This window comes from Brassica napus, chromosome C9, assembly GCF_020379485.1.
Source record: "Brassica napus cultivar Da-Ae chromosome C9, Da-Ae, whole genome shotgun sequence".
Classification (NCBI taxonomy): domain Eukaryota; kingdom Viridiplantae; phylum Streptophyta; class Magnoliopsida; order Brassicales; family Brassicaceae; genus Brassica; species Brassica napus.
In genome coordinates, this window is record NC_063452.1 from 51,929,848 (window position 1) to 51,950,021 (window position 20,174).

Genomic DNA, 20,174 nt, shown 5'->3' on the forward strand with positions numbered 1-20,174 from the left:
ATGATCAGAATGAAGCTAGTAGTAGTAATAGCAATTTTCAGGAAAAAGAACCGGTTGATCATCATTTGCATAATGAACATAGTTACCAGCAGGAGGAGATGGTAGATTATGATAGGGTTCATGATATGGTAGCTGATGCATTCGTAGCTCATGATGGAGATGAAGAACCTAATATAGATGCAAAAAAGTTTTACGAAATGTTAAACGCGGCGAATCAACCACTTTACAGTGGTTGTAGAGAAGGTCTCTCTAAATTGTCGTTAGCTGCTAGAATGATGAATATTAAAACTGATCACAATCTACCTGAAAGTTGCATGAACGAATGGGCGGACTTGTTTAAAGAGTATTTGCCGGAAGACAATGTGTCTGCTGATTCTTATTATGAGATTCAGAAACTGGTTTATAGTCTTGGGTTGCCTTCGGAGATGATAGATGTTTGCATCGACAACTGCATGATCTATTGGGGAGATGATGAGAAGCTAGAAGAATGTCGATTCTGCAAGAAGCCACGATTCAAGCCGCAAGGACGGGGACGTAATAGGGTACCGTACCAAAGGATGTGGTACCTACCAATTACAGACAGATTGAAAAGATTGTATCAATCAGAGCAGACTGCTGGAAAGATGAGATGGCATGCCGAGCATACTCAGACGGATGGTGAGATGACTCATCCATCAGATGCAAGAGCCTGGAAACATTTCAACAAAGTACATCCAGATTTCGCTAGCAATATCCGGAATGTGTATCTCGGATTATGCACAGATGGATTTAGTCCGTTCGGAATGTCAGGGAGACAATATTCATTGTGGCCAGTCTTTCTTACTCCATACAACCTGCCACCGGAGATGTGCATGCAACGGGAGTTACTATTCTTGACCATATTAATACCTGGTCCGAACCATCCAAAAAGGTCCCTGGATGTTTTCCTACAACCACTGATAAAAGAGTTGAAGGATTTGTGGTCAACAGGGGTGAGGACGTATGACTGTTCAACGAAGACGAATTTTACGATGCGAGCGATGCTTTTGTGGACCATAAGTGATTTCCCTGCCTATGGGATGTTGTCTGGATGGACTACACATGGGAGATTAGCTTGTCCATATTGTAATGGAACGACAGATGCGTTTCAACTGAAGAATGGTAGGAAGACAAGTTGGTTTGATTGTCACCGTCGATTTCTTCCCATTGGCCATCCTTACCGAAGAAACAAGAATTTGTTTAGGCACAAAAGGGTTGTGAGAGACACTCCTCCTCCATATCTAACTGGAGAACAAATTGAAGCGCAAATCGACTACTACGGAGCTAACGAAACAGTTCGTTGGGGTGGTAATTGGCATGTCCCTCGTAATATGCCAGATTCTTACGGTGTTCATCACAACTGGCACAAGAAGAGTATATTTTGGGAGTTGCCATATTGGAAGGATCTTCTTCTGCGCCACAACCTCGATGTGATGCATATAGAGAAGAATTTCTTTGAGAACATCATGAATACAATATTGAATGTCCCAGGGAAGACAAAAGACAACATAAAATCGAGGTTGGACTTGCCGGATATTTGCTCAAGAAGCGAGTTACATATTAAAAGCAATGGACAAGTTCCCGTTCCGATATTCAGATTATCTTCAGAAAAAAAGTCGGTGTTGTTCAACTGGGTGGCATCAGAAGTGAAGTTCCCCGATGGGTATGTTTCGAATCTCTCTAGATGTGTTGAAAAGGGTCAAAAGTTCTCCGGGATGAAGAGTCATGATTGTCATGTATTTATGCAACGACTACTGCCCTTTGCATTTGCGGAGCTACTTCCAACAAACGTACATGAAGCACTTGCAGGTACGTAGTGTATTATATCACAATAATTTACAAAATAATATATGACTAACAATGTGTTTAATTTTTTTTTGAATATAAAAGGCATTGGAGCATTTTTCAGGGATCTGAGCACACGCACTCTTAAAGAAGAAGTTGTGGAACAGCTTCAGGAGAACATTCCCATCTTATTGTGCAACTTGGAGAAGATATTTCCTCCCGGATTTTTTGACGTCATGGAGCATCTAGCTGTCCACCTCCCATATGAGGCATTGCTTCGTGGACCTGTACATTACGGATGGATGTATCAGTATGAGCGAGCCATGAAATATTTGAAGGGAAAAGCAAAGAACCTCGCCAAAGTTGAAGGTTCTATAATTGCTGGAAGTTTGACGGAAGAAGTTTCTCACTTCACATCGTACTACTTTGCGTCAAAAGTACGTACACGGAGAAGAGCTCCAAGAAGATATGATGATGGTGGTGTTGCGCCAACATATGCAGTTGCTGGTGTTCCAGACATCTTTAGCCAGATTGGGCGACTCGGTGGGAAGTGTAAAGAGGTTTGGTGGTCGAGTGAAGAAGACGCTCATAGTGCACACACCTATATTCTACTCAATTGCGAAGATCCATTGATGCGTTATTTTGAAAGGTAACATATATTGACACTTCGAAACACATATAAGTATAATTAATTGTATAATTGCGAGAGATTCATTCCTATAAAATGTGATTTTACAGCCTATTTGTTTCTCAAGTCGAAGAAACATTTCCTGGTATATCCACAAGTGACGTAGACAAAAGGAAAGATCAACACTTCATTAAGTGGTTGCGGAATCAGGTATTAACTAAAACTTTTTTTTCATACATTATCTGTATTTCATTAACATTCTCTTTATTTTTGCAGGTTGATTATGACGACGACGATGCAGATTATCCTAAGTGGTTACACGAAGTAATTCAATCTCCACTTGTAAAGGTCACCACATCACAGATGTATTTCACACGAGGCTATACTTTTCATACATATGACTATGGTAGACAGCGGGCGACCAGTAACTATGGAATATGTGTGAAAGGGGAAACAGATTTCTACGGGATCTTGACGGAGATTATTGAAGTCGAATTTCCAGGGATACTGAAGCTGAAATGCGTCCTCTTCAAATGTGAATGGTTCGACCCCGTCGTCAACAGAGGTGTTCGGTCTAACAAATTCGGTGTAGTTGATGTCAACGGTGGACGAAGGTACAACAAATTCGAGCCTTTCATCTTAGCTTCACAAGCAGACCAAGTTAGCTTCCTTCCATACCCTCGGATGAGAGATTCAGGTATAAATTGGTTAGCAGTGATCAAAGTTACACCTCGAGGACGAATCATCAGTGGAGAAGAACCACCATTGCAAGAAGAACAGATAAATGAAGTCGAGGAACCTGAACAAGAAATTGATGACATCCTTCTCATTGATCCGCATAATCACGAGTACGAAGATCTTACCGATGATGCCACAGACGAAGCTGTTGAAGACGAGTTTAATGAAAATGATGATGTTTCTAGTGATGACGAGAATGTCGATGTATCCGATTGATGTATTTGTTTTATGAATAAGATGAGGGAGTTTGTTTTATGAATAAGATAATGTGGGGTTTGTTTTATGAATAAGGTAATGCTGGGAGTTTGTTTTATGAATAAGCAAATGTGGGATATTGTGGTTTGGAATGGAAATAAAGATGGAGTTTGGAATATATGAAGTAGAAAATAAGGAATATGGGGTTTCGGGTTTTTGGTTTCGGGTTTTGGGTTTCGGGTTTCGGGTTTGGGGTTTCGGGTTTGGGGTTTCGGGTTTCGGGTTTGGGGTTTCGGGTTTAGGGTATGGGGTTTGGGGGTTGGGATTTCGGGTTTCGGGTTTCGGGTTTCTGATTCTAGGGATTTAAACATAACACTCGTTAATTCCACGTAAGCACAAATCGTCGTAAAGTCCACGCAGGATGAAATCGTCGTAAAGTCCACGCAGGATGAAATCGTCGTAAAGTCCACGTAGGATGAAATCGTCGTAAAGTCCACGCAGGATAAAATCGTCGTAAAGTCCACGTAAGACAACGAGGAAATAACGACGAAACCTAAAATTAAATATGGGGTTTGGAATATATGAAGTAGAAAATTAAAGATGGGGGTTTGGAATATATGAAGTAGAAAATAAGGAATATGGGGTTTGGGGTTTGGGGTTGGGGTTTGGGTTTCGGGTTTCGGGTTTCGGGTTTCGGGGTTGGGGTTTCGGGTTTGGGGTTTCGAGTTTCGGGTTTCGGGTTTGGGGTTTCGGGTTTTGGGTTTCGGGTTTCGAGGTTGGGGTTTCGGGTTTCGGGGTGGGGTTTCGGGTTTCGGGTTTGGGGTTTGGAATATATGAAGTAGAAAATTAAAGATGGGGGTTTGGAATATATGAAGTAGAAAATAAGGAATATGGGGTTTGGGGTTTCGGGTTTGGGGTTTGGGGTTTCGGGTTTAGGGTTTAGGGTTTGGGGTTTCGGGTTTCGGGTTTCTGATTCTAGGGATTTAAACATAACACTCGTTAATTCCACGTAAGCACAAATCGTCGTAAAGTCCACGCAGGATGAAATCGTCGTAAAGTCCACGCAGGATGAAATCGTCGTAAAGTCCACGTAGGATGAAAACGTCGTAAAGTCCACGCAGATGAAATCGTCGTAAAGTCCACGCAGGATGAAATCGTCGTAAAGTCCACGTAAGACAGCGAGGAAATAACGACGAAACCTAAAATTAAATATGGGGTTTGAAATATATGAAGTAGAAAATTAAAGATGGGGGTTTGGAATATATGAAGTAGAAAATAAGGAATATGGGGTTTCGGGTTTCGGGTTTCAGGTTTCGGGTTTCGGGTTTGGGGTTCTAGGGATATATGAAGTAGAAAATTAAAGATGGGGGTTTGGAATATATGAAGTAGTTAAAGATGGGGTTTGGGTTTCGGGTTTCGGGTTTGGGGTTTCGGGTTTGGGGTTTGGGGTTTGGAATATATGAAGTAGAAAATTAAAGATGGGGGTTTGGAATATATGAAGTAGAAAATAAGGAATATGGGGTTTGGTGTTTCGGGTTTCGGGTTTCGGGTTTGGGGTTTCGGGTTTCGGGTTTGGGGTTTCGGGTTTCGGGTTAGGGGTTTCGGGTTTCGGGTTTCGGGGTTGGAGTTTCGGGTTTGGGGTTTCGAGTTTCGGGTTTCGGGTTTCGGGTTTTGGGTTTCGGGTTTCGGGGTTGGGGTTTCGGGTTTCGGGTTTGGGGTTTGGAATATATGAAGTAGAAAATTTTAAGATGGGGGTTTGGAATATATGAAGTAGAAAATAAGGAATATGGGGTTTGGTGTTTCAGGTTTCGGGTTTCGGGTTTGGGGTTTCGGGTTTCGGGTTTCGGGTTTGGAATATATGAAGTAGAAAATTAAAGATGGAGGTTTGGAATATATGAAGTAGAAAATAAGGAATATGGGGTTTGGGGTTTCGGGTTGGGGTTTCGGGTTTCGGGTTTGGGGTTTCGGGTTTCGGGGTTGGGGTTTCGGGTTTCGGGTTTGGGGTTTGGGGTTTCGGGTTTCGGGTTTGGGGTTATAGGGATTTAAACATAACCCTCGTTAATTCCACGTAGGATGAAATCGTCGTAAAGACCACGTAAAAAGATTTAAACATATATCACGTTAATTCCACGTAAGCAAAATCGTCGTAAAGTACACGAAAAGAAAAACACGGGCCTTTGTGATTCCTCGCCATTTCCTCGTAAAAAAAAACACGGGCCTTTGTAACTGCTCGCTATTTCGTCGTACATTTACGACGAATTTGCGACGATATGTAATCTTATATATACACCCGACCGCTCACTCTTTCTTTCCTCTCTACTTCCTCTCTACTTCCTCTCCATTTCGTAGCAATGGTAAGCCTCTCTGATTCCTCTCTAATTTGGTTAGTTTAGGATATATTAGGTGGTTAGTATAGGGAATTTAGATAGGTTTGCGGATTTTATGTTATTTAGTGTTGATTAGGTGGATAATGTTGGAAAATATATTGTTGATGTTAATTTTAAAAATTTCATTTTTTTTTCCAGGTTCGAAAAGGAAGACTTACTGCCCATTACAGAGAGATCTTCGGTGAGCCGGGTAGTCGTTTAGACCCGGCCTCTTCTTCCGCTCCCAGTTCTTCGGGCCAGGAGACTGTCCCCGAGACTCAGTACACTCAGAGAGTCTCTGGGTCTACTTCTTCTAGTGCACCATCGGCTCCTCATGTGCCTCCTCCGATGCCTCCTCCTGTGCCTCCTCCGATGGCACCTCCGATGGTCGCTGATATTCATCCTGATCTGATGGTGCCTCCGAGTGCTCCTTACTCGCAGTACACGGTAGAGGACATTCTCAGTCTGCCAGGCAGAGAAGGTTTACCAGTCATCGACCCAGACCGACCGGACGGAACGTTGTGGTATGTTGCATTAATTTTTTTAATTCGTTTAAATATCTTTTATAACATTAAAAAATAATTTATATTTTAAATTTGTATTTTCCAGGTGGGGGGTTGACGGATGTCTTGCATCGGACGTAACCGACACGATCAAGGGTTACTTCTCCATGGCACATCCAAACTGGAGTAAGACGCCTCACTACGTCAGAAAGACGTGGTTCAAAATTTACGCTGTAAGTTTCTATTAATTAATTATATATTTTTTAATTTTTTCATGATTTATATATATACTTTCTAAAAAACTAATTGTTAATTTATTTTTTCCAACAGCAAAAATATAATTGGGCTTTGGGGATCACTGAGAGGGTGAGGAAGAAGTTTAACGCGAAAGCGAAAGTTCGCTTGTTGGACACGGTCTCCAACTGGAAGGGTGACTGGATCGTGAAGGGGTATGAGCGTGGCAAACCCGCTGAGCTCACCACGGACGTGTGGGATGGCCTCATCCGTTATTGGCGCCTTCCTGATTCGATTAGAATCGCCCAGGCTTGCTCTAACTCCCGTAACACGGTCGATGAGCACGGGAACGGGCCGATGCTTCACACTACGGGCCAAAAACCCCACGCCGGTGTCCGTTTGGAAATGGTAATTAAATATTTTATTAAATAATTTTTTTAATAATTATATTAATTTATTCTAACTTTCTTAACTGTTTTTTAGGCCAAAGAGACGGGACATCTCCCGTCTCTTATGGAACTTTACGAGAGGACCCACAAGAACAAGGCGGGCGTATTTGTAGATGGCAAGTCCGAGCAAATCTACAACGACGTAGTTGCTCGGGTTGAAGACCGCCAGACTCAGCTGACCCAGCAGTCTACCGACGGATTACCCGTCACCTTATCCACACTTGAAGTGGATAAGATTTACGAGGAGGTAAATTTTCAAAAAAATTAATTTTTAATTATTCATTTAATTTAACTTTAAATATTTACTTACAATATTTTTTTTTTTGTTTTTAAGGTTGTCCCTAAAAAAAAGGGACGGACATTGGGTATTGGTTCCGTCAACGATGTTCCGAGAGCGACATCGTCTTATGGTCAGCGACGGGATGATGAAGTCACGGAGCTGCGTAGAGAGTCCGCTCAGCTGCGTAACGAGTTGACCGCGACAAAATCTCGTATGGGTGGAGTCGAGGGCTTCTTAGACGTTATTGCGGCCACAAATCCGGAATGGGAGTCCATGTTGAGGAACATGCGACAACAACATCCCATTCATGGCGAGTCATCCGGCGACGTACATAACGAGGCGGATGTTACGAGGAGGAGTGATGAATTCTACCGGGCGATGAACGACCCTTAGTTTTTTTTTGTTGTTGTATTATATAAATTCAAAACTTATTTATTTATAAAATATTTTCATATGAATTTATTTTTATTTTGAATTTTAATTTATTATTAAATTAAATAATTTTAATTATTTTTTTATTATATTTTAAAATTCTGTAAAATAATAAAAACGAAGTAAATTCGTAGCTAATGTACGACCTCTTTACGTGGAAATCTTACGAGGAAATGACGAGAAACAGTTTACGAGTATTTTACGAGGAAGTATTTACGAGGAAATAACGAGGAAATGTTTACGACCATTTTACGAGGAAATCATTTCGTGGTTGTTACGTGTATTTTGCGAGGAAAATCTTTCAAGGTATTTACGTGTAGATTACGAGGAACTGTTTTCGAGTTATTTACGAGGAATTGTAGCGACGCCCTTACGAGGAATTGTAGCGACATCTTTACGACGAATCGTTCTACTTCGTCTTTACGACGAAATATATTCCTCGCTAAGTTACGACGAATTAGCGAGGAAATATGTGTTACGACGGACGTGTAACGAGCAAACGCGTTTCCTCGCTAATTCGTCGTAAAGCCTCTTTTACGACGAAATAACGAGGAAAATCGCCCTCGTTAAGATTATGTTTTCTTGTAGTGAAAACTTGTCAAATTGAGGATTTGAGATCTTTTAACATTGTCAAATTTAGTCCCGTTGCTGTATAATTTTGTTTTCTTTGCTTTAATAAGTCATTTTTTGATAACTAGTAGCTAATATTCCCCTAATTTTGTTTTGTTTCTTTTTCCTGGCGGAAGAAACAAGAGACATGAAAAATACATACCAAACATGTATGTATACAAAATAGTACAAAAATTACAACACCGAATGGTCTCGTGATATCCACTGGCGTGGCGGGGTTTTTATAATTAGTAGTAGTATTTAGTCACATGGCTTAAAGGTACGCATCTAAGAAAAAGTTTAACCCAAAAAAAATTGAAGCTACGAAGAATGGATTAGTTTACAATGTTTTGATAGTGTGAACTGCGGAGTCTGGTGCTCGTATCAGTCAGTCAGACTGTAATATGTGAGGAAATCTAGCGGGTGACCATAATCTAAAACTAATAATCACAATGTAAATAAATAAATAGGCACACGAGAGAAAGCACGAGTGGGGGCAGCTTTGTGCAGAGTATTTTCAACTTTTCATTGGATACAGAAATTATTAAAAAATATTAATAAAAAATTCGAATGTGAACGGCTAAAATGACGAGTGATGATGAAATTCTCGACGGTTCTGGTTCTCCGCGCCACTCACACCGACCTTCCTCGTAAGTTTCCAAATGGTCGCGGCTTAATATTATTATATACGACTATTATATTCCATGATATTCTCCGTCCATGCGTTTTCTTTGTCATCTTTTTATTTAGCATCATTACTGTACATTATTTTTTTTTTGTTGAAAAAGACTATACATTATTTTTTGGTGTCATTTTTTGTTAAATATTTTTTTTTGAATGAAGTGCTATTTCATTTATTCTTGCGAATTGGATTTAGTTCTTTGTATGGGTGACAACACAAAAGAGATTTAGGTGTATTCAAGAGGTATTACGGTTATTTTCTGTCAATAGATATTTTATAGTTATATATTTTTTTAAGTCAATATATACCACTATTCTTGAATTAGATATACTTTTATTAAAAATAATACATTAATTTAATTTAATACTACTCACTTTGTTCCTGAAAGTAAGATTTTCTAGAGTATGCACGCTTATTAAAAATTTAATAAATGTTTATAATTTAATTTATTTTTTACTTGATTATACACTTTCCAATAACTTTCCACCAATGAAATTTAATCAATTCAAATGTTCTCAATTAATGTTCCTCAAAAGTATAAAAAAGTATCTTAATAATATAGAAAATCTATCTTTGTGGAACCAGGAAAAAATTTAAAACATATTACTTTCAGGAACGGAGGTAATATATGATTAGTTCACACGCACAGAAAACAATGTGTAATTAGAAATAATTTAGGTACCGTATTTAATGCACACTTCGTAATCAAGTAGTATCAATTCATATACAGATATAAATTAACTCCAAGTAGACGAATACTTCATTTAATAAAAGGGAGAATTGCCAAGTGTGACTCAAAATTTGGAGTCAAACCCAAAACAATACCCAATTTGGGTCAAAGGCAAAAGTAACCTAAAAGGCTATTGAAATTACAACTATCCCCTTGTGACCAAACAAAAAAACGGAATTTTTTTTATGTTTCTACCCCTCGCAAGTCGTCTGTTTAGACGACTTGAAAATAAGTCGTCCAGACGACTTAACTGAAAGTCGTCTGGACAGTTAGTCTTAAACATAATTTAAAAATTTTGTAAAAAATATTTTGATAAGTGAAAAATGGGAATTATGTAATTAACATATGTCTTAGGAGGTATAAATTAAGATATAACAAATTTCAATTGTTTTCAGCATAGATGAGTGAAAGTAGTGAGTCATGATATTCTTTAGTTTATGTTTCATCAACATATGTTGTAGTATTGTATGTGTTCTTAGGGTTAGATTTTGGAAAGCATTAAAACCGTTTTTGAAAATTTTTAAAATTACTTATGCGTGTTCATTTCTGTGTATAGTAAACACTATTTAAGTATAATTTGATTTTATAACGTGGTTAGTTAGTTAATCTAGTCATTTTAGTTTAGGGGTTCATTTTAGGGTCTAGGACGACTTAATATTTTGTCGTCTGAAAACAGACGACTAAATATTAAGTCGTCTGTTGTACATTATCAGCCAGAATAAGTCGTCTAAACCGGACCAAACCTTAAAGTTTACCAATGTACTTTTAAAGCTAACCGGATTATTTACCCAATATATAAGGTGATTTTTTTTTTTTTCATTTTTCGCGAAATTCAGAAACCCTAACAGTTCTCTCTCAAAGGCGATTTCGAATTCCCACGATTTCCGAACAAACCATCGTTCTCAACGTCGGCTATCTATCTCACTTCATTCTCACCGTTGTCGCCGCAGCTTCTTCTAACCCTAGCGCCGCCGATTCCTCTAAACCCTAGCGCCGCCGATTCCTCTAAACCCTAGCGCCGCCGATTCCTCTAAACCCTAGCGCCGCCGCTTCCACTATTTCCGAACAAACCGTCGCCCTCGCCACCGTGGTCACCAACGTTCTCACCGCCGCTTCCTCTAAACACTAGCGCCGCCGCTTCTTCTAAACCCTAGCGCCGCCGCTTCTTCTCTGTAAACCTTAGCGCCGTTTCTCTGTAAACCCTAACGCCGCTAAGTCATCAATCTCGAGGAAAAGATGAACATAAAACGTTGTCTCTATCAATTTACTCATTCTCACCGTTTCACGTTTATTTTTTCAGATCTATAACCGCAATGACGAGTACTCCAACTCCTTCTGCGACTGGAAGACTTGTAAGTAATTTAAGTCGTCTGGAAAGTCTTCCAACTGGACGACTTAGTAGATGACTTAAATATAAGTCGTCCATTTGGAAGACTTTCCAGACGACTTAATTATAAGTCGTCTACTAAGTCGTCTGGACTTATATTGTTGTCTTTGATTATTTTGCAGACAAAAAGGATGGATATTCCAGAACTCCCCCGTAGGTTATACACATCAGGGGAAGAGCCAGAAGCCCACAATAGCATTTCGTATCATACGGATAACAGCAAGTTGCATACTGCTCTTAGGAAAGCTCTTACTGATGACGAATTTGAAGAGCTCAAGGAGTCGAGTTTGGGAGTTTTCATCAAGTTCAAGGAGCAGGGATTTGGTTGGGCTTCAAGGCTGGTTCACTACATGCTCAGTTTCAAGCTGGACATTAAGAAGAAGTATGAGATGTGGTCTCTCGTTGGTCCAGAACCTTTGAGGTTTTCACTGTTAGAGTTTGAAAACCTCACTGGTCTAAACTGCGAGTACATCGAGGACCTTGAGACACCAAAATGTGACGTTACCCCAGAGATGGTTTCTTTCTGGGGGATGCTGGGAGTTCATCTGGAAGCTGGGCCAACTACTGATCAGATAATAGCAGCACTGAAGAGATGCGGGGATTGGTCCAGGGAAGATCGCAAGCGGCTCGCGTACCTCTCCATCTTCACTGGATTCATTGAAGGGAGAAAGTTTTCAACCGCTACACGATCTACTCTGGCAAGGCTAGTGATGGATTTAGAACGGTTTGAGAATTATCCATGGGGGAGAGTCGCGTTTAAGGTGCTGATGGACTCTTTGTGGAACAAAGAAATTGCTGGCTGTTACACCGTGGATGGGTTTATACAAGTTCTTCAGGTCTGGACGTACACAGCTATGCCGGAATTGGGTGCTAGTATTGGTGGTCCCAGAGCAGACAGTCCGTCTCCACCGATACTGGCTTACGAGGGCAGCAGAGGCCGCAGATCAATGAAAGCTGCTATCTTGAGTCAGGTATTTACTTCAATCCAAAAGACTGCGCAGACGACTTAATTAAGTCGTCTGGAAAGTCTTTCCAGCTGGACGACTTATCGGACGACTTAATTAAGTCGTCTGGAAAGTCTTCCATCTGGACGACTTATTAGACGACTTATTATAAGTCGTCTGGAAGGTCTTCCAGCTGGACGACTTAGTAGACGACTTATAATTAAGTCGTCTATTTAGTATTTTTTTCAAATATCTAACTCGATTCTTCTATTTACTGCAGACCCGCGTGATCAACTTTGTTGAGAAGGACATTAGTGAAATGTGGCCAAAATGGGACTCTGAGGTTGAGGACCTGCCCGCGGAGAACATCATTAAAGTCATGTATGAGCGGAGACCGTGGAAGTGGACCATGGATTGCTGGGAAGTCACTGGTACTAAGGTCAATACAAAACCTAAGGTTGTGACTCCATCGAAGAAGGCCAAAGAGATGGTTGTGTTGGAGGAGGAGGAGGAGGAGGAGGAAGACAATCCAAGACCTCGGAAGAAAGCTCGTAAAGAGGCTCCTAAAGTGGCTAGTGAAGAGGCTAGAGAAGAGGCTAGAGGGGTGACCAGAGAGGAGTTGGAAATTATGTTCAAGGGCGTAGCTGACTGCATGAAAAAAGGGTTTAATAAGTGCATGAGGGAGTTTAGGAAGTTGTCCGATAGATTGGAAGCTGTGGAGAAGAAGGTTGGTGTCACCAATCAGGCTACCCCTCCACCTCTAACCAATCAGGCTACCCCTCAAGATAAACAGCCTACCCCTCTTGCCAAAGAAACCGGGGGTAGAAACAAACAGGCTACCCCTCATGCCAATGAAACCGTGGTTAGTAACCAGCCTCCTCCTCATCAAACCAAACAGCAGCCTCCTCCTCCTCAAAAGAAACAGCAGCAGCCTCCTCCTCCTCAAAAGAAACAGCCTCCTCCTCAAAAGAAACAGCCTCCTCAAATCAAAGAGGTTAGTATCAAATCCAGGGTTAACTAGTTGTCCAGACGACTGTAAAAGTTGTCTGGACGACTAGTTGACCCTGGACGACTTAAACGTAAGTTGTCTGGACGACTAGTTGACCACGGAAGACTTAATTTTAAGTCGTCCAGGGTCAACTAGTCGTCCAGACAACTTTTATTTAAGTCGTCCAGGGTTAACTTGTGTGCAACTTTTATTGCAGAGATGGTTGCCGGAGGATACAGCAACCGAGGCGAACTCGGTAAATAAGATCTTGCCGGAGGATAAAGCAGATGGTGTCACCTCCAAAGAGATTGTTGCTGTCACTTCCACCGATCACCAACCGAGCCTCGCTTCCACCGATCAACAACCGAGCCTCGCTTCCACCGAGCCAAGCGATCCAGTTTCAGAACCGAGCCTGGTTGTATTGGACAAGCGTGCAAAGAGTAAACGAGCGAAGAAACCTGCTCCCACTGTGAGATCTCCTTATACGGCAGAGAAAAAAAAAGATAAAGTGGCAGCCTATAATCCATTTCCGCCAGTAAACAAAGATAAGTTGAAGGAACTCGCTGATTGGTTGAAAACTGATCCGTAAGTGATTGCTTTACCCATAATAGCTTGATTTAGTCGTCCAAAACTGATTGCTTTTTTGTTTGCAGTCATTATTTAACTAAGACCGAGGACAAACCACGTACATCACCAACAAGGTGGTACCACTTCCTCCGGACAGCCAGAGGATGGCTGGAAGACTGCGTAAGTCTTCTGCACACGATTTAAGTCGTCTACAAAGTCGTCCAAGTAGACTACTTTCCAGACGACTTAAAGATAAATCGTCTGGAAAGTCGTCTACTTGGACGACCACGTAGACGACTTATATTTAAGTCGTCTGGTAACTTCTAACTTGTTATATTTAATATGCAGCATATAGATGCTTGGATTAATGTGCTAAGGCAGAGGTATCAGGAGAACCCACAAGCTTTCAGGAGCGAGCGAATGTGCTTCCTGGATCACAACTTTTCCCAGTCTTGGAGAGAGCAGTATCAGCTCTTCAAAACATCGGAACCTGATCACAAAGGTTTAGGAAGAGTTCTACCTGGTGGGGCGTCGAATTTTTATGACGGATCAATACCTTCATTTTGCCAATCAAACAAGAAGTGGGGGGAGGACATTGATGATATCTATGCGCCAGTGAACTTGGACGACAAGCATTGGGTTGCTATTTGGATATCGATCCCTAAGAGGCACATAGTCGTCTGGGACAGCATACCTTCATCTAGTGTACCAGACGCATGGGATGCGATAATGGAGCCTTTTCTCCAGATGGTCCCTTATCTGCTTGTTGAGTGCGCAGCCACCGACGAAATACGGGTCAAATACGGGTTGGAGCCATACACATATGAGAGACCGCTGAAAGGTGTACCCACGGCCAACAATGGTGATTGTGGCGTGTACGCTGTAAAGTACATTGAATGTCATGCTCTTGGGGTCTCCTTTGACCCTAAAGACTTTGCTAGGTGCAACGCGAAGAAAATGAGGGATAATATGGCGGTGGATATATGGAAGGAGCTTGTTGATCAGCATCTGAAAGAAAATGTGGATGGTGATAAGTTCGTGGGCATGTATGATTTTTGACTTGTCTTTGTATTTGAACATGTCTTTGTATTTGAACATGATTTTTTAACGAGCGAAATATTTGTATTTCAACTTGTCTTTGTATAGATTTGTAAATATATAAGTTGTCTGGAAGAAATAAGTCGTCTGGAAGGTTTTCCAACTGGACGACTTACAAATAAGTCGTCTAGAAGGTTTGGACGACTTATTATAAGTCGCCTGGAAGGTTTTCCAACTGGACGACTTACAAATAAGTCGTCTAGAAGGTTTGGACGACTTATTATAAGTCGTCTGGAAGGTTTTCCAACTGGACGACTTACACTGGACTTCTAAAAATAAAATACACTGGACGACTTACACTGGACTTCTAAAAATAAAATAACTGGACGACTTAGTAGAAGGTCGTCTAAAAATAAAATACATTGAAGGAAGAAATAAGTTGTCTGGAAGGCTTGGACGACTTATAATTAAGTCGTCTGGTAGGTTTTCCAACTGGACGACTTACAAATAAGTCGTCTGGAAGGTTTTCAGCTGGACAACTAGTCAACTGGTTGTGTACATTGTGGTTTCGTATGGCCAGTTTCCTTGCAGTTTGAGCATCTCCGTGCCCTGTGTTTCTTCCTGGGTTTGTGTCCTCTCATCCTAGATAGCTCCAACCAAGATTGCCATCTTGATTTCTTCGGTCTCCCCCGACCACGCTTTAGTTCTGGAGGAAAGCATTCTCGTTCCTCAATATGTTGTGACACGATAGGATATATATTCTCTGAGTATCCTGCATACAGATAATTCTTTGAGTACAGTGGACATACAAGTGTGGAGATATGCAAACCAGCATGTATTCCAGCAGCTATAGCATGAGAGCAAGGTATTTTCTCCACTCCATAGACACCACAATCACACTTTGCATGTTCCAAATCAACCACACAGTCCATTTTGCCACCTTTGACAAAGAAATGCCATCCATCAATTGGTTCGACCGTCATCGTATCCGCTATCTCTTCTCGAACAGCAAGCAAGTATTCAACACCCCGCTATGTTCAGTTGTGAGACTCAAAGCATCTTGTCTCCTTTTCCAATACCATTTTCCTAACTTCTGCCTTATGAACTCCAGCAGGAACGTAATCGGAAATCCTCTTGCTCGCTTCAGTGCGGAATTAATAGATTCAGCAATGTTGCTTGTTTTTATGTTGAACCTGTTCCCCTTACAATAAACCCTTGACCATAGCCTGACGTCGGCTTTCTCCAAATACGTTGCAAGTTCCGGGTTTGCACTCCGTATCTCAGCCATGTACCGGTCAAAATCGTAAACCGTGTGAGCATAAGCAGCCCCTTTCACCAAGTACATGAGATGTTTCCCTTTAAACTTTTTGACAATGTTATCTTGAAGGTGATAATAACATATTCCTCGGGTTGCCCAAGGAAACACCTTATCACACGCACTTTTAATGGCCTTGTGCCGGTCGGAGACTATCACCAGAGGCTTGTCATGAGATATACAACTAGCCAATTTTGTGAAAAACCATTCCCAAGAAGGTATATCTTCCTCATCCACGATCCCAAAAGCCAATGGGAATATCTGAAAATTGCCATCTTGTGCGGCTGCAACTAACATAGTTCCTCCATACTTTCCACTTAGGTGAGTTCCATCCACCACAATGACCCTTCTCTGATACTTAAAACCTTTGATAGAAGCTCCAAAAGAGAGAAATAGATACTTAAATCTTTTCATAGAATCAAGTTCTATCGCCGTGATAGAATCAGGATTTGCAATGGAGATTTGCTCGAGATATGATGCCAGACGCGAATACCCTTCTTCTGCTGATCCTCTCACCAATCTTTGTGCATATAACAGTGCTCTGTATGAAGTGGTGTAATCAAGCGCCATGCCAAACATGTTCCTCATTGCATCAGTGATATGCTGCGGAGTTATCCCATCAATGATTCCAACACGATCAATGAAAAGACTACCTACATACTTCGGAGTACAGTGTCTCCGCTGAGCGATTCGGTCTCCCGCTGAGCATAAATGTTTTTCCACATACTTTGTTACCCAAAACGTGTTTGTCCCATGTTTGACACTCGCTCTGACCTTCCATCCACAATAGCTAACCCGACATGTTGCCACAACGAGAGTTTTCGTTGATTTGTATAATCTGAAAGAAAACTTACCCCTCACTGCTGCCAACCGCAGCTCTGAAAGCAGTGCACCCTTGCTAACAAAACTCTGGTTGACATAGATACTGGTACCATTCGATTTTCCTCCTTCAATAGCATTTGTCTTAGCATATGTCTTTTGGATTTCTTCAAAACAAATATTATCATCATCTTCCTCGTCCTCATCTGGAACCTTTCCATAAAGACTGTAATCCCCACCATTCTAATCCGTTTCACCAACAATAGAATTATCAGCATCCTCCTCCCCATTTTCCTCCTCCCCATCTTGATTTTCATCTTCAACAAACTCATTATCACCAACATCTTCATCATCATCACCAACATCTTCTTTCCATTCACCAGCTTCATCATTATCACCAACATCTTTTTCCCATTCGTCAGCTTCATCAATATCCCTTTTCTCTGAAACCGTTTCGACCTTGCTGCGGCTTGATACACAAAGACATACTCTATGGGTTTTGAGTATCTCCAGCAAGTTTCGAACTTGTCTATCACTTGTAACATGAATGGGAAGACTGCCTGGAGCCATCATCATTTCTGCTGGTAATGAGTAGCTAATCTCCACACTCACTGTTCTCATGTCCAGGTTATAATCTTCTTGAGCCATTGCAACAAGTTCAGCATGTGTTGAATCTTCATTCAATAAAAACAATCTTGCTCCTTTGAGATCATCAACCACAAAATCCCAACGGAAATCTCTCAACAACCATTCTCCATACACTGCATGTAACTGAAAAATCATCTGCAAATATTCAAAATAAAACACATTAGTAAACATAGAGAAAATGAAGAAGTTCAATAAACATTGCCGCAGACGACTTAGCATTAAGTCGTCCAGAAGACTTAAAGGTAAGTCGTCTAAAGAGGTCACTTTTGCAATTGAAAATTAAAAGGGACGACTTAATTCTAAGTCGTCCGGCTTTGTTTGTTAAAAAAAAAACTTCAGACGACTTATATATAAGTCGTCTACGAGAAACGGGCTAGTTTTGCATTTGACCGAATCGTGTCAGATCTTTGACTATTTCTGGACGACTTATAATTCAGTCGTCTCTGGGAAAGTTAAAATTTCAATATTTTATGAAAACTTGACGACTTACGTGTAAGTCGTCCTAGGTTAGTTTTGTAATTGAAAAATAAAACTTGAAATTTAACTTTCTCCAGACGACTTAGATGAAAGTCGTCCAGCTAAACGACTTAATTTAAGGTCGTCCGGGATAAGCAAGGTTTGACCAGAAAATTGGGAAAAATTCTGGACGACTTTGCTTTCCCCGGACGACTTTAAATTAAGTCTTCTGGAGGGACGACTTTATATTAAGTCGTCTGGTTAAAGTTAAATTATGAAGTTTTATTTTTCAATTACAAAACTAACCTAGGACGACTTACACGTAAGTCGTCAAGTTTTCATAAAATATTGAAATTTTAACTTTCCCAGAGACGACTGAATTATAAGTCGTCCAGAAATAGTCAAAGATCTGACACGATTCGGTCAAATGCAAAACTAGCCCGTTTCTCGTAGACGACGTATATATAAGTCGTCTGGAGTGTTTTTTTTAACAAACAAAGCTGGACGACTTAATTTAAGTCGTCCGTTTGACCAGAAGACTCATCAGTAAGTCTTCTACATACAGATGACTTACTAGTAAGTCTTCTACGCGAACAGATCTTGAAAAAAAATTCAAATTCGTACCTTAAACTAGGTGAGATGACTTCGTTTGCACACATGGTCTTCTCCAACCACCCAGAACCTCAAACGAAAGCAACCGTAAGTCAAAACGAAAGAAATATGGCTCTGTCAACCATAGCCCATATTTTGAATCAAAAGCTTGAGTTTTTTGGATGAATATAGAGAGAAAGTGAAAGAAATGTTGTTTTTAGTTCATAACAATTGAAACAGAGAGAGTGTAAAGAGATTTACGTGCATTAAAGGGCATTAAAAGCTCCAAACAGTTCGTACAAGGTTGTTGCCACTATTCATTGCAGTGGCAATATTGTAAATACTTGAAGAATATGAGGTTGAGACAGTAAAGAAACCATTTTCGAAAAGAAAAAAAAAATGTTAATGGCATTTTCGTAGATAAAATGCAGGTGTAGGGTTAAAATCTCAACAAAAAAAAAGAGTCAAAAGAAAAGGTTAGTTTTCTGTTTGACTCCAAGTTTTGAGTCACTTTTGCAAAAAGCCCTTGATAAAATCTCATGAAAGTGGTAAAAATACGCCAATGCGACACATGTAATATGCTCTCCACGAAAGGAAACCTCTTAAAATCTTCCGCGTTCGTGGCATTATACAATTCAACACTTCATTTAATTCATTAAAACAGCAAGGGTAGTTACGTAATCCCAACACTGACGGAAACTAGATAGAGAGGAAGGTCCCTTATCCATTTTATCCAACCCCAAAACCTGTATAAAAGCAAAGACTCCCCTCGAGCATATTTCTTCTCACACCAAAACAAAAACTTAACAAAAATATTAAATCACAAATTCTTAAGATCTCTTCTTCAATGGCGACGGGGAAAAGCTACTACGCACGGCCAAGCTACCGTTTCCTCGGCACCGATCAGTCGTACTACGCCGCCAACGATTCGGGATTCGAGTTCGACGAATCCGATCTCTACTCATCCGATTCCCCCGATTTCCGCCGGAAAATCTCTAAACCGGTCAGATCGGTGAAGAAATCGTCTAACCGACCGTCCACGTGCGGCGCTTCCTCCGCCGCAGCGGCGTCGTCTCTCCCGGTGAACGTGCCGGACTGGTCTAAGATTCTCCGGGAGGAGCATCGCGATAACCGTCGGAGAAGCATCGTGGATGACGACGGAGATTGGTTGGACGCTAGCGGCGGGAGGTTGCCGCCGCATGAGTTTCTGGCGAAGACGAGGATGGCGTCGTTCTCGGTGCACGAAGGACTTGGGAGGACATTGAAAGGAAGGGATCTGAGTAGGGTTAGAAATGCAATTTTTGAGAAAATTGGGTTCCAGGATTAATATTTTGAAAAAAAATAATATTCGAGGTCCTTTTATAAGTAACTGTCAGAGAGAGAGAGAGAGAGAGAGAGCATTTAATATTTCTTGAAATGCCCTCGACTTATCGTCTATTCCGAAAATTTTACCCATGTAATTTTGTTTAACTTTGAGATATTATTAAATTTTGCGTATTGAGATGAGTACCGTAATGTATAATGTTTCCGGAAGAAAGAAAAAATGCTTATTATTTTATAAACAAAATCAAAATCCAGATTTGGGAAATTTCTTTGTCAAAGGTCCGGGCATTTTAACCTGGATCCGAACCGGAACCGACCCAAAAATATTCGATCCGGAGCCGGACCGAAAATTTACAAGTATTTTTTGGGTCTAAATTTTTTTTACCCGAAAGAACCGGAACCGAAAAGGAACTGATCCGAATAGATCTGGATCCGAAAAGAACCGATCC

The 20,174-nt window shown here is 40.8% G+C and overlaps 1 protein-coding gene across 1 annotated transcript; it reads left to right on the top strand.

The window, feature by feature from the left end:
• The first annotated feature begins 19,040 nt into the window (after nucleotides 1-19,040).
• On the top strand, nucleotides 19,041-19,899 carry BNACNNG49210D. The gene has a single exon (XM_013805243.3). The coding sequence runs from the start codon at nucleotides 19,250-19,252 to the stop codon at nucleotides 19,727-19,729; it is 480 nt and encodes a 159-aa protein (XP_013660697.1). The 5' UTR covers nucleotides 19,041-19,249; the 3' UTR covers nucleotides 19,730-19,899.
• The last annotated feature ends 275 nt before the right edge of the window (nucleotides 19,900-20,174 follow it).